The 13,819-nt window shown below is 36.6% G+C and overlaps 1 protein-coding gene across 1 annotated transcript in view; it reads left to right on the forward strand.

The window, feature by feature from the left end:
• The window catches only part of Ibtk (inhibitor of Bruton tyrosine kinase), a 59,590-nt gene that overhangs the window by 31,946 nt on the left and 13,825 nt on the right, over positions 1 to 13,819 (forward strand). The window contains exons 19-25 of the mRNA XM_070010815.1: positions 2,821 to 2,881; positions 3,714 to 3,835; positions 6,823 to 6,935; positions 9,872 to 10,029; positions 11,332 to 11,495; positions 12,072 to 12,164; positions 12,922 to 13,059. Of these exons, the coding sequence (XP_069866916.1) occupies positions 2,821 to 2,881; positions 3,714 to 3,835; positions 6,823 to 6,935; positions 9,872 to 10,029; positions 11,332 to 11,495; positions 12,072 to 12,164; positions 12,922 to 13,059 (849 nt within the window). The remainder of the gene's footprint in view (positions 1 to 2,820; positions 2,882 to 3,713; positions 3,836 to 6,822; positions 6,936 to 9,871; positions 10,030 to 11,331; positions 11,496 to 12,071; positions 12,165 to 12,921; positions 13,060 to 13,819) is intronic.

A 13,819-nucleotide genomic window follows, 5' to 3' on the forward strand; every position in this document is an offset into this window, starting at 1 on the left:
CTGTCCCTCAGCTCTCCAGCTCAAGGCTAGTGCTCTTCCACTTGAGCCACAGTGCCACTTCTGGTTTTCTAGTGGTTAATTGGAGATAAGAGTCTCACGGACTTTCCTGCCCAAGCTGGCTTTGAACCGTGAACCTCAGATCTCAGTCTCCTGAGTAGCTAGATTACAGGCGTGAGCCACGGGTAAGGATTTTTTAAAAATTATGTTTTCTGGTCAGTCATGGGGCTTGAACTCAGGGCCTGGGTGCTGTCTCTGCGTTCTTTTGTCAAGGCTAGTGTTTTACCACTTTAAGCCACAGCTCTGTTTCTGTTTTGTGTGTGTGTGTGTGTGTGTGTGTGTGTGTGTGTGTGTGTGTGTGTGTGTGTGTGTGTGTGTGTGTGTGTGTGTGTGTGTGTGTGTGTGTGTGTGTGATTAATTGGTGATAAAGTCTCAAGGATTTTCCGTGTGTGTGTGTGTGTGTGTGTGTGTGTGTGATTAATTGGTGATAAAGTCTCAAGGATTTTCCGTGTGTGTGTGTGTGTGTGTGTGTGTGTGTGTGTGTGTGTGTGTGTGTGTGTGTGTGTGTGTGTGTGTGTGTGTGTGTGTGTGGCTTCAAACCAGGATCGTGTGTGTGTGTGTGTGTGTGTGTGTGTGTGTGTGTGATTAATTAGTGATAAAGTCTCAAGGATTTTCCTGCCCAGGCTGGCTTCAAACCAGGATCTTTAGATCTCACCCGCCTGAGTAGCTAGGATTACAGGTGTGAGCCACCAGTGCCTGGCTTAAGACATGTTAAAATGTTGATCAGAGTGTTGCTTTTACTCACTATAACATCAGTGGGAAGAAAAATGAGTCAATATTAGTGAACATGGATGATTGAGATCAGAATCTTTAGTCGCAGTTTATATATGAAAGCTTTATTGTGCAGTTTATTTCTGTATTTTGTTGCAATAATAACAATAATGGCAACAACTAAAACAGTGCTACTATGTAGTTATTTTTGTATTTTGTTTCAGTGGTTATGATAATTAGAATATAATGAGTACTGGGCATTTTTCTAAAGTTGAATGTAAATTAATTCCCATAATTTTCATGGAAACTTTGCAAAAGAAAGTCTGTTAACATTTATCATGCAGATAAGAAAAAAACCCCAGAAACTCCTTTCTTTTGGGCAAAAATTGGAAAAATCTTCATCTGTCTTATTGTTATAAAGTTAACAGCTTTTTAATAATTCACTCTTTAATTTTTTATTTTTGGCAGGTCCTGGGGCTTGAACTCAGGGTCTGGGTGCTGTTTCTGAGCCTCTTTGTGTCACAGCATTACTTCTGGTTTTCTGGTGGTTAATTGTAGATAAGTCTCAGGGATTTTCAAAGCCCACCTGGCTTTGAAATATCCTCAGCTCTCAGCCTCGTGAGTAGTGAGGATTATAGGTGTGAGCCAGTAGTATTCAGATAAGTCATTTTTTTTTTCTTGCCAGTCCTGGGGCTTGAACTCAGGGCCTACGCACTGTCCCTGAGCTGCTTTTACTCAAGGTTAGCACTCTACCACTTGAGCAACAGTGCCGCTTCTGGCTTTTTCCTGTATGTGCTGCTGGAGAATTGAACCTAGAGTTCATGAATGGTAGCCAACCACTCTACCATTAAGCCACATTCCCAGGCCAGTAAGTCACATTTTAAAGTCAAAATCATCTTGAATTAAATTAATTTGAAGACATGATTGAAATAAGGTATTTTACTATTTCTTGGAGCTGAATGACAATTCAGAAATTGTCAGGTAGAGCTCAATTTAGAGAAAATTCTTTTGCTTGTTAGTTTTTATTAGTAATTTTGCAAATGCTTTTAAGTACAAACTAATGTTATGATATGGGTGAGACAATGTTATTTTAGTTAGGTTTTTAGACTAATTTAATTTCATGATGATACTGTTTTACCAATACTACTGGTAACAGTTTCATTACTCTGTATTGCCACATTAATATCATTATCCTTGTCAGATGAAATATGCAATCAAAAAATAAAACACTGAGTCTATTTAAAATGCTGCACTTGAGTGTGATGATGTGTCTCAAGTATTATGTTGAGACAGCTATGTCAGCCACTTACGGGCATCACCTTCAGCAATGTCAAATACAGTTTCCATGAGTAGACATGTACAAGTTAAAGCAAAGGTTTATATAGACTTAATTGTTCCTAATCAAGTATCACTACAGAGCACCAAATTTGACTCATCCTCATAAGTGAATGTATCAGTTATCCTCCTATTGAAGACTGATGAGACACAGATGCAATGTGCAAGTTGTTTTGGACTAGTGCTAGAAACAATTTAAAAAAGCATACATTAATGTATTTATGTATATGAATTGTACTTCTTTGGAACCTGAGAGAAATATAGTTATAGTTCAAACCTCATTTTCTACATGAAGGCCCAGAAAAACAAAGGTCATAGGGTTGTTGGTAGCAGTGATGGTTCTTGATAGAATCTGGGTTCTTTCAGTATTGTACTGAGTTTCAGTATTGTACCGAGCTTCAGTATTGTACTGAGTTTCAGTATTGTACTCCTTCTGTGGTTGTTAACAATGAAGATTAGAAAATGCAAACTTGCTACTTAACTGTGAAAAAAGGGATTCTATTATAAGAGTTGGGTTTTATTTAAAGTATTCCTGTAATGCTTGCTATTTACTTGAAATCTTCCTGTTTCCAAAAGTACATTGTAACAGTTAGTAAACTTAATCTTGAAAAGTAACTGTGTTTCTTATTAGGCTGCTTCTATTATCTTTACCTGTTTTAAAAATCTTAACAGCAGTTAAGTCATTTGAAATAGAATTTTATTTCTTATCCTATTTAGATCTCTTGATGTTTTAAGTGAAGATGTTTTGAAGGATCTTTCTGTATTTTACTGGAAAATGGTAAGATTTTTGTGTTTCCAGTGAAGAATTCAGTGACCATAATAGTGCTATGTAAAATACCATATTAGATTCAGTTTCATAATGAAAAGAATTTCCTGTGGCTTTTAAATACATGGAGTCTTTTAGAAATGAGAATTCTTTTACTAGTAAGAATTTATGAAGTGTAAGTCCATGTGCAGTGTGAGTATTAGGACATCTTTTCTCTTCTCCATTTCTGGACACTCTACTCTGTTATAATCCTTGCTAAAACTTAAAAAAAAAGAAACAAGAATATAGAATTATGTTAAATCTGTACATAACTACCATGATAATTGAAATTGAAGTTACTTAATGATACAGTTAGTATCAATCCTTTTCAACAATTTTTCTTTCTTTCTTTTTTTTTTTTTTTTTGCTGGTTGGGCTTGAATTCACAGCCTGGATGATGTTCCTGAGCTGATTTTGCTCAAAGCTAATGTTCTACCACTTTGAGCCATACCTTCACTTCTCTTTTTTTGGTGGTTAATTGGAGATAAGAGTCTCACAAACTTTCTTATCTTGAGTGGGTTGGCTTTGAACCCTCAGCTCTTGATCCTCAGATCTCAGCCTCCTGAGTAGCTAGGATTTCAGGTTTGAGCCACCAGTGCCTAGTGGGTGTTTTGTTTTTGACAATATTAATGGAATGAACTTTTTAGTGAATATAGAAAATGTTTTTCCTGTGTGAATTTAGGAAGTCATGAATTCTAGAGCCTTTCTAGTTAATGTCACTATTTTGAAATGAACAACACATTCTGTTAACTTTGTAAAGTCTGTAAAAATTATGATTTGAAATGTGACCCTCTTAATTATGCAGATTCCAGCCATGGATAGGAGAGTCATTACACCATATCAAGAAGGACCAGATATTAGTTATTTGGAACTAGAAGATGGAGATGTCTTCTTGAAAGAAGAAATAAATATGGAACAAAATTATTCGTAAGTACTTTCCTTCCTTATTCTCCTCCTTTTATTGCAGTTTGGGAACACATGAAACATATTTGCATTTAAATAATAGACTGAGGAATTCTAATGCCATAAATATGTATGTTTCTTCTTATTCTTGGTATAAGACAAAGTAATTAATATATACTGTGCATAATTGCTACTTTTAGCTCTAACAAATTTAAGCTATAAACATGAAAAGAATGTCACATAGTGATCGGGTTAGACAGGTTATGTAAGTACATTTATCTTACCTACCTCTCCCAAACCTGCTGAGATTATGGAAAAGATACTAAAAGGGCATATTGCCCTAGCATAGAGACTATGAAAGGAGCAGACAGTACGCAAAGGTGTTAATGGTTTGAGAAGCAGGAAGGTAGTTGCGGAGTATGAGTGTTGAAGAATAAGCAAATCTGTAGCCGAGGGGTTCATGAAGACAGGGTGAGTCCTTGAATTTCAGGGCCATTGGGTCTGTGGTCAGTTCCTGAGCCCTATGCAGATGAGTCATAGATGAGGTACTATTTTTCAAAAAATTCCTCTCTAGAGACCATGACTGTTTCAATAAATGATGACTGGGTAATAGCAGGGTTTTTTGGCACTGTAACAAAATATCTGAGAAAAATGGATGGAAAGAGGAGGGTTTATTTTGGCTCACAGTTTCAGAGGTTTCAGTTGGTGGCTGACTGGCTCTATTACTGTGTCAGGGCAGAACATCATGGTGGGAAAGTGGCTGAGCATTGCTGCTCACCTCAGGGTGGCCGGGAAGCAAGTGAGGAGACAAGATACACAATACAACCTTCAAATACCCCAGATACTGCTGCCATCCAGTTAGGACACCACCTCTTACACTGAGTTACAAGATAGATCATTGGTGGACTGTGCCATGGATGAGGTCAGGGTCCTCATGATCCAGTCATCTCCACCACCCATCTTTGACCACTGCACCCCCTGCCCCCCCAAAAGAAACAGCCCCCCCCAAAAGAAACAGCCCCCCCAAAAGAAACAGCAAAGGTAGACCTACCATTTGAAAAGCCCATCGTAGGATTTCTTGGCAAGCACATGGGCCTGGCCCTGGACTCCGATTAGAATGTCTTCTTTCTTTTTTAAAATTCTTTTTGGTGGTACTGGGCTTTGAAATCAGAGCCTCATGTTGGCTAGGCAGGTGCAGTATTACTTACAATTTCAGCCCTGATTAAAAATTCTTTTAAATATGTTTTTTATTATAAAAATAGTGTACAGAGGGGTTATAGTTACTTAAGTAAGGTAATGGGTACATTTCCTATTAAGCATTGTTACCTCCTCCTTTGTTTTTCCCCTACCATCCCTTCCCTCACCGCCTCCCCAACTCCTCCCTCCCTCCCCCCCCAGCAAGTTATAAAGTTCGTTTTCAACATAGTGTCTTGTACATCTCATTGTTACAATGGGTTCTTTTTTTGTCCTTGTACTGGGGCTTGAATTCAGGGCCTGGGCACTGTTCCTGAGTTTTTGCTTGAAGCAAGCAATCTACCACTTGAGCCACAGCTCTACATCAGACTACATCAGACTTTTTGGTAATTAATTGCAGATAATAAGAGTATCATGGACTTTCCTGCTTGGGCTTGCCTTGAACTGCCCATTCTCAGATCTCAGCTCCCTGAGTAGTTAGAATTATAGGATTATATATAGGTGTGAGCCATTGGTGCTCAGAGGGCTCTAATGAGAATTTCGACTCAGCCTTTTAGGTTCACTTATCAACTGATTACAGACGTGCTTTCATTTTGCTTGATGAGTAACCTGATAAAGTAAAATCTTTGGGTTCTCAGATCATTTATTTGTAATTAACTGTGTATCTCACTGAAAAACTCAGAGTTCCAGAAATATTGTTTTAAATATAATTTTAACTTTTTCTAGTGCTTGATAGCATTTGAGATACCAGAACTTAGACATAGCTGCCTTAGATTAATGACATGTATTAAAATTATAGATAGCATATAAATGACTCCAATTCTCTACAAAATAATAGTATTTACAGATGAACTGTATAAATCAGTAATAGGATCTCCACTATTTCGGTGGAACAGCACAGTTATTTATTTTTCTTTCTTTCACAGATACTAATTTTTTATTTCCCGATTATTGATGGAGTTAAACATTCTCTGAAATGCTTTACAAAACTGTCACCAAATATGTTTAGTTGAAGGTCATAATAATAGTATGTGACTCAAACCTCTAATCCTAGTTACTCAAGAGGCTGAGATCTGGAGGATTGCAGTCGCAGGCAGAAAGTTCACTGGTCTTGAATCTCCTAACTAACCAACAGAAAGCAGTGCTGGAGGCATGGCTCAATTGGTACAGTGCCAACCTACCAAAAAGAATAGAAAGAATAGTGTTTGTATAAATAATGTTCCATTTTTTATTTTTGTTTGTAACTGTTTCACTGTTCATAGAAGGAAGAGAGTGCTTGCTGCTTCCTGGTAACAGTTTTCCTTGTAGCAACCAGGATGTTGTTCAGTGCTTCTCAATTCCTTTTACGTTGCTACTGTTTCTTAGTAAGCATGAAGGTCTCTTTGCTGCAGAGGGACATACCCTATGTCACTCCAGGGAGTGCTTGATGAGGGACAAAGCCATATACTCCCTGGATCACATCTCCATGAACCTGGTGTGCCTGGCCCTGCCTCTATTCCTGCCTGCGTTGTTACCACATTGATTCCCACAGTCATGGGGTGGGGCAGATCCTGGCTGTGCCTCGTCAGTGATTATTATGGCACAAGTCAGTGTTCTGTTTTCCTAAGTATTTTCCTCTATACCATCTTGTTTTCAAACTGTCTTTGAAATTCTAGGGTTAAAACAAGTGATAGCTCACACAGACCATTTGCTGATGTCACTAGAGCTTTACTTGACCACAAGACTATATGCTGTTGACTAACATGCATTGTTGTTCTGCTGTTTCATTTTTAACTTCATTCATGAAAAGAATCACTTTCACATTTGCTTTTTCCTAGGGAAACTATGTTTAAGAAAGCAAAAGCTAAAGCGAAAAAGAAGCCACGTAAACGCTCGGATAGTTCTGGAGGTTACAACCTATCAGATATTATTCAGAGCCTGCCATCTACAGGTCAGTGCTTAGTGTTTTAGCATATATTGTCACTTCTGATCTTTGATGTTTCTATTTATTATCAAATTCCTCTAACATTTTTAAATACTACATGCTATTATCTGGGGCTACTGAAGTAGAAGATAGTTCTTACAAGACTACAGAAAATGCTAACATATTGTGATAAGTATTCTGACATTTTCTTTGGCAGCTCAGAAGAGGTATTCCCAGTAATCTGAGATCAAAGAAGACCTCTTAAAGCTAAGTGATACCCAAGGTAGATCTTGAAGAATGAAGAAATATTAGCCAAGACAAAGATGAAGATGGATATACTCAGAAAAGGAGTGACCTTAGAATGAGCAAGCATCATTTGCATGTGTAGTGTAGCATGGCTCAGCTACATAGTGTATGTGCAGAGAGGGTCAGATTTGATAGGGTCAGATTTTGGAGAGTCTTTATGGAATTTGGATTTTATTCTAATGACTACAGGCAGCTAATTGGTAAATTTTTAAAATAAGGTATGACTAGGTAATATTTATGTTTTGAATAACCACCCTGCCCAGTGGCATAGAGGATCAGAAGTGGGCAGAGTATGGCAGGGATAGCATTATGTTGAATCAATTAAAATATGTCAGTTTTCTGAAGAGAGGCCATTTATATGTATAAAAAGACTAGTAGTAGAAGACAGCACATTTTGTATCAAGGCATTATGTGAGCCTAGTAAAGTTTGGAAGTAAAGGTTATATAATTGTTCTCAAATCTTCCTAATATTTTATCTAACTTAGTGAAAAGAAGAAAAATAAATACCATGAAAATGTACTCTTTATTCAGATTTAGTTTTAATTTTGTACTGCATTTGTTTTTTCTTGCCCACATTTTGTGTGTCTGTGTGTGTGTGTGTGTGAGAGAGAGAGAGAGAGAGAGACAACTTTTTTTGCTGTTCTTAGGGCTTGAACTTGGCCTTGGCACTGTCTTCGATTGAGCCTCTTTGTGCTCAAGGCTCTACCACTTAAGCCACAGCTTTTTCTGAGTAGTTTATTGGAGATAGGAGTCTCATGAACTATTCTGCCCCGGTTGGCTTTGAACTGTAATCCCCAGATCTCAGCCTCCCGTGTAGCTATGATTGCAGGTGTGAGCCACTGGTACCTGGCTGAGATTTTTTAAAAACTGATTCACTTAGAATGAGAGGTATGTTCATTTATGCAGTAAGGTATAACCTGGGACAATTATTAATTATTATAAGTACTTACATAGTTCTATTAGAATGACTTGGAGAAAAACAGAAGACTGTTGTTTTGTGTTTCTGAGAAAGATGGATATTATGTAGGGCAAAGGAGGATTATTTTGTCTCTTCAGTTAAAGAGTAAACCTCAAATATTGTTTTAGAAAGCTAAAAGATGTAAAAAGGATAGGTAATATAATTAAGTTGATTCATTATGTACTGAAGACAGGAACCAGAAGACCTAGTAAATGGGAAAAAACATGTCTTAGGGCATTTCCAAATGTAAAATTCTGGGATTTGGGATTATTTGTGTGTTGTATGAACTACCTAGACTGTAGGACAAGGCATAGGTAGAGTAGTGGAAGAATGAATAAGTCATTTTTTAAATGAGTGATTTTCCTCTTACCCAAATGATAGCATGGAGTGATTTTAGTAAAGAAATAATGTTATGTCCTTTATTTTTATACATAAGGAAACACAATCCAGAAACTTAAGTGATATGAGGTAGTAACAGTAAGAAATAGAATTTATTTTTATTCTAGTTTCATATTTGTCTTGATGTGTCATTCTTTCTACAATAAGCAATAATGACTAAAGGATTAAACTTAATTGGGGTTCAAAAATTCTTAGTTAAGCTTAATTCCATCAGTCAGGTGAAGGCTTAACATATAACTTGGACATAGAAGTTGGACCATTGATTCTGTGGTTTTGACCAAAGATAATTGTTGGACCCTGTAATTATCCACTTATTTCTCTGAATTCTGATTGGTTTTTTAAAAACGCTTCAGTTAAATAAAATTTCTTCTGTGAACATTGAATTTAAATAAGAGTGGGGGGAAAGTTGTTATACTAAATTGTACCTTAGTAATAATAATAATAATAGCAAAAGAAGCATATAGATTGACCAGTGATTTATTTTAAAAGAATAATACTTAAGTTACAAGAAATCATATGTTTTACTTATTTTTAAATCAGTTATACAACTTTTGTAACTTAGATAATATCTTTATTTTAAGGATTATTTTAGCACTTCATGTAGGTTGTAATAAATTGAAATGTGAGTAGTACTCACCTGAATTTAAGCAATTTCAATTTACTTTGTAATCTGTATTTGACAGGATAACAGGTATGACAGGCAGGCATTTAGGCTGCCTAACTAACAGAAGAAATAGTATATATATATATATATATTTTTTTTTTTTATAAAAATTCAGGTATTTCAGGTAGTAAGTTAATTAAAATAGCTCTCCCTTGGCAGAGACTTTCTTTTTACAGGAAAAAAGAAACAAAAGCTGAGTTCTGAAACAGGCTACAACTGGCTCCTGCAGGCTCTGTTCCTGGCTGATGTGCTGGGTAAATAAGGGGCAGACAGGCCCTAGAGTGCTTCCTCCCACAGAGCAGGGCAGTCTCCTTCCTTGAGAGTAGACTTCCACCAGAAGGCAGATGGGAAAAGGAAGGGGAGAGCGTGGAGCTTACTGATTTCTTCTTCCTTTTTGTGTTTTATGGGGAATAACGGAAATCATTTCTTCAGAGCAATCCCCAAAACTGTACGTTCCTCATATGTAGTAGAATCATTTTCACATAATCATACATTTTTCATTTAAAATGGTTTCCTTTTTCGCTGAACTTAATAAGACTTTGTGCAGTGAATGTACTTTAATTCTGGTGGCCTCTTGACTATAAATATGTATATGATTAATGCTTATTTCTTTGTTCTTTTAAATTCACGTTTTAGGATTACTGAAGACTGGTAAGACCAATTCTGTGGAATCTTTTCCCGAGCTGTTGACCTCAGACTCTGAAGGAAGCTGTGCCGGAGTGGGTAGTCCTAGAGAGTCTCAGTCCCCTGATCTCACCACCAGCTCTCATTCTGAAAAGATGGAGGTTTGCTTTGTAAGTAAAGCCGTTTTACCTTTTAGTTTTTACTTCTGTAGACAAGTTACCTTTAGTTTTTCATCATGTTTGCTGTGAGTTACAATACTTTTCTAGGTCGATTTATGAAAGCATGAAATTACGTAGGTTCATTTTCTCACATTCATGTGACCAGTATGGTTTTGAGTCCTTCGTTTAATATTATCTCTAATCTTTCAGTAAATGAAATATAATGTTTATGTTAAATATTGACATACTGAAGAATGTATGTATGGTTAAATAATTGAAATACATTTAGGGAAATGTCAGTCCAAGTAGATTTTGAAAATAAGCCAAATGTCAATATGTAGTCTTTTTCTTTCATGGTGTTGACTAGACAGACAGTTTGGGAAGACTGAGTTCTTTGAATCCAATGTAATTGACATTAGCTGCAGTATTCCTAGTCTGATTAACTCTTGGGAAGGTATCAGTTAACACTTTGTTCCACAGTCCTTAATCACTAGTGGTAGAAATGTCTACCTTACTAAGAGATAGAATCAGTTAATTCTGATTGAGGCCTCCTCAAGGCTTGAATTTTCTTTTAAGTTTTATAATGTAACACAGATTATAGAAGGCAATGCTTGCTCTCTTAAATTTAGTCCTGCAATACTAGAGGACAAGCCTTGCAGTGCAAAGGCCATTTAGTCACTTACTTGACTTTTTTTTCTCCTTGGTCAGTACTGAGTCTTGATTTCTGGACCTCACCCTTAACCGCCTTGCTTGCTTGCTCTACCAGTTGGACCATGCCTTCAGCCTACTTATTTTCTGGTTATTTTGGAGCTGGAGTCTTTTAGAAAACATTTCTGCCTGGACTGACTCAGGCTGCAGTCCTCCAGATTCCTGGGCAGCTAGGATTACAGAGCCGCACGCACTTCTTGACCCAGCGGCACCAGGTTCAGGGACCCTTTTGAGCAATCAATAGTATTTGACTTTAATTTTCTTCAGAATATTTTAACTATTTTCACAATTACTGGAAGTTTCATTCTGTTTTCTATTTAATGTCATGGACATTAATTGTAAACTTACCCATATTATGGCTTACATAGGCAACATTTGTGTATGAACATTTTATTTTTATAAATAGGAATTTAAGCTTACTGCCCTACCAATTACTCTTCAAGGTAACAATTATAGTCAGTGATATGTCTTCAGAATTGGTTAAAGTAATTAACTATAGAACATGAATTGAAAATGCTAGGTAATTTATTGTCATAAAATTTTAGTATGAAGCTTGCTGAAATAGATGCCTGCTGTTACTTTTTTCTTTGTTTTACTTTCCCACAGGCGAAAGTTAAACCTTATAGTAATGGTACACCTCCTGCATATACTAGGGAAGATTTAAAACCATGGGAAAAATCGTCAGTACTTCAAATAACTGCTCCACAGTCCATTCCCAGCAACAGGGCTGATACCACAAGTTCTTCTAGTTGGGTTTCTGGCTCTTTCAGGTAGGGTATTCACTGTTTTGTACTTTTGTTCTTAAAACATCAAGTTCCCATCCAGTGTTCAATGATGCATATTAAAATATTTATTCTAGGGCTGGGAAGGTGGCTCAGTAGTAGAGTGCATGCCTTGCATGCATGAGGGAGGCCCTGGGTTCGATTCCTCAGCAGCACATAAGCAAAAAGAAAAAAGCTGGAAGTGGTGCTGTGGCTCAAGTGGTAGAGCGCTACCCTTGAGCTGAAGAGCTGAGGGACAGTGCCCAGGCCCTGAGTTCAAGCCCCAGGATTAGCAAAAAGAAAAAGAAAAAGAAACTGCTTCGAGTGGTCATAGATTTTTTTTTTTATGGTACAGCTCTTTGATAGAGCCTCCAGTATTGTTCAGTTTCCCCCCAATTTTCTAATGAATATCTGTTTTTGCCTAATATAGTAGTAAGAATTTTATTTGTTAAAGTAGATTGGAAAGAATGCAGTTTTAAGCTTCATCAATTCTATATGTAATTTGAGTTTCAGTTAGTCTTGTAGTTAACATTAGTAGGTAATCAAATGCTTTGTAAAGTAATTAATTATTTATTTATTTTTTAGTCCTGTCAGTCCTCCTGTTGTGGACCTCAGAACCATCATGGAAATCGAAGAAAGTAGACAAAAATGTGGAACTACACCAAAGTCAAGTTTAGGGTTGGTTAAACATCATGTAAAAAAGGAGACCAGGGCTGGGAATGTGGCTTAGTGGCAGAGTTCTTGCCTAGCATGTATGCAGTCCTGGGTTCAATTCCTCAGTACCACATAAATAGTAAAAGCTAGAGGGGGTGCTGTAGCTCAAGTGGTAGAGTGCTAGCCTTGAGCAAAAGGAGCTCAGAGACAGTGCTCAGGCCCTGAGTTTAAGCCCCAGGACTGGCAAGAAAAAAAAATATAAAGAGACCATACTGCTACTGTTTTCTTTTCCCTTGAAGAACTGTATTTATTGTAATAGTTATAAGCCCTGTTATACTTAATTTAACCTTTATAACCTTTGTTAAACATGTGCTAAAGATTGAATTGAATTGGTAGACCAGCTCTTGCTAAATACAGATTACATACTAGAAGCTTGACTCTAAATGGTCATTGTAATCTATTTCTGAACAAAAGCTAAAAATTTAAGCCTTGTGATTCAAGTTGCTTTTGAAAAGTATGATACATAGGCAATGTATCTATTAGCTATTACTTGATCACTTACAACATAGACTGATATTTTCACTGTTGGAATTGTGAACAATTTGATTCCCAAATAGTAAAATCACACCAGATGAATCAGAAATACCATTATCTAAAAATGTTTATTGAGCAGAAAGGGATGCAAATTGGTTTAATTTTAGCAAAATGATTTCTTATAAAATACTTTCTCAGAATTAGTGAAACCAGTGAACTAATTTGCTTATTGTAATTGAATTTTTAGAAAAGTAATTTCCCATGGAGTCAGGCTTTCCCAGAAGCAGCGGAAAATGATTGCATTGACCACCAAAGAAAACAGTTCAGGAGCCAGTGGCATGGAAACAGTTTTAACTGCGCCTTCAAAATCCCCAAAACCTGCATGGTATGATTTTACTTTTATTAAAATTGGCATAGCTCTGGTAGCTTTTAAGATAGTTCTTGATTTCTATGTTTATAAAGTGACTCCTGTTTCTCAAGTCTTTTAAAATATTTCATTCCCCACTTGATTTTAGTTAAACATTAGAACTTGAGAAACAATGGCTTTTTTGTTTTTGTTTTTCTTCTAATTTTGGATGTGTTGATATGAACTTAGTAGTTTTCAAATGTTTATTTACTTTTCATGTGTACATGTCATTTTCTCTTGGTATCTGTCCTACCGCTTCCTTTGTTCAAGTGATTTCCTGGCTGCCATTTTGGGAACTTTTTTTCCTTTCCTCTAGTGCTTAGTCGTCTCCTGTATTCTGCTTTCTCTCTGGTTTGTTCCTTGTTTCCAAGTACTATGACACCAGTTGTTTTCTGATAAAGAATACATTTTTGGAGATTTTATATCCATGGAAATGTTTTTGTTTTCTTGTTTATTCTTGGTGTGTGTGTGTGGGTTGAGGATTATGTGTTTTTTTGTTGTTTTTTTGCTCAGAGCAAGTGCTCTACTGCTTGAGCCACAACATCACCTCCATTTTTTTTTTTTTTTGTGGTAGTTTATTGATGATAAGAGTCTCATAGACTTTCCTGCCCAGGCTGTTTCAAACCATGATTCTCAGATCCCAACCTCTTGAGTTGCTAAGATTCTAGGCATGAGCCACTAATGCCTGGCTAGTGGTATTCTATTCAGTATTGTAATGTCATAGATCGTGTATGATATA

Source organism: Dipodomys merriami, unplaced genomic scaffold (genome assembly GCF_024711535.1).
Source record: "Dipodomys merriami isolate MVZ:Mamm:240054 unplaced genomic scaffold, mDipMer1.0.p SCAF_8, whole genome shotgun sequence".
NCBI classification, from domain to species: domain Eukaryota; kingdom Metazoa; phylum Chordata; class Mammalia; order Rodentia; family Heteromyidae; genus Dipodomys; species Dipodomys merriami.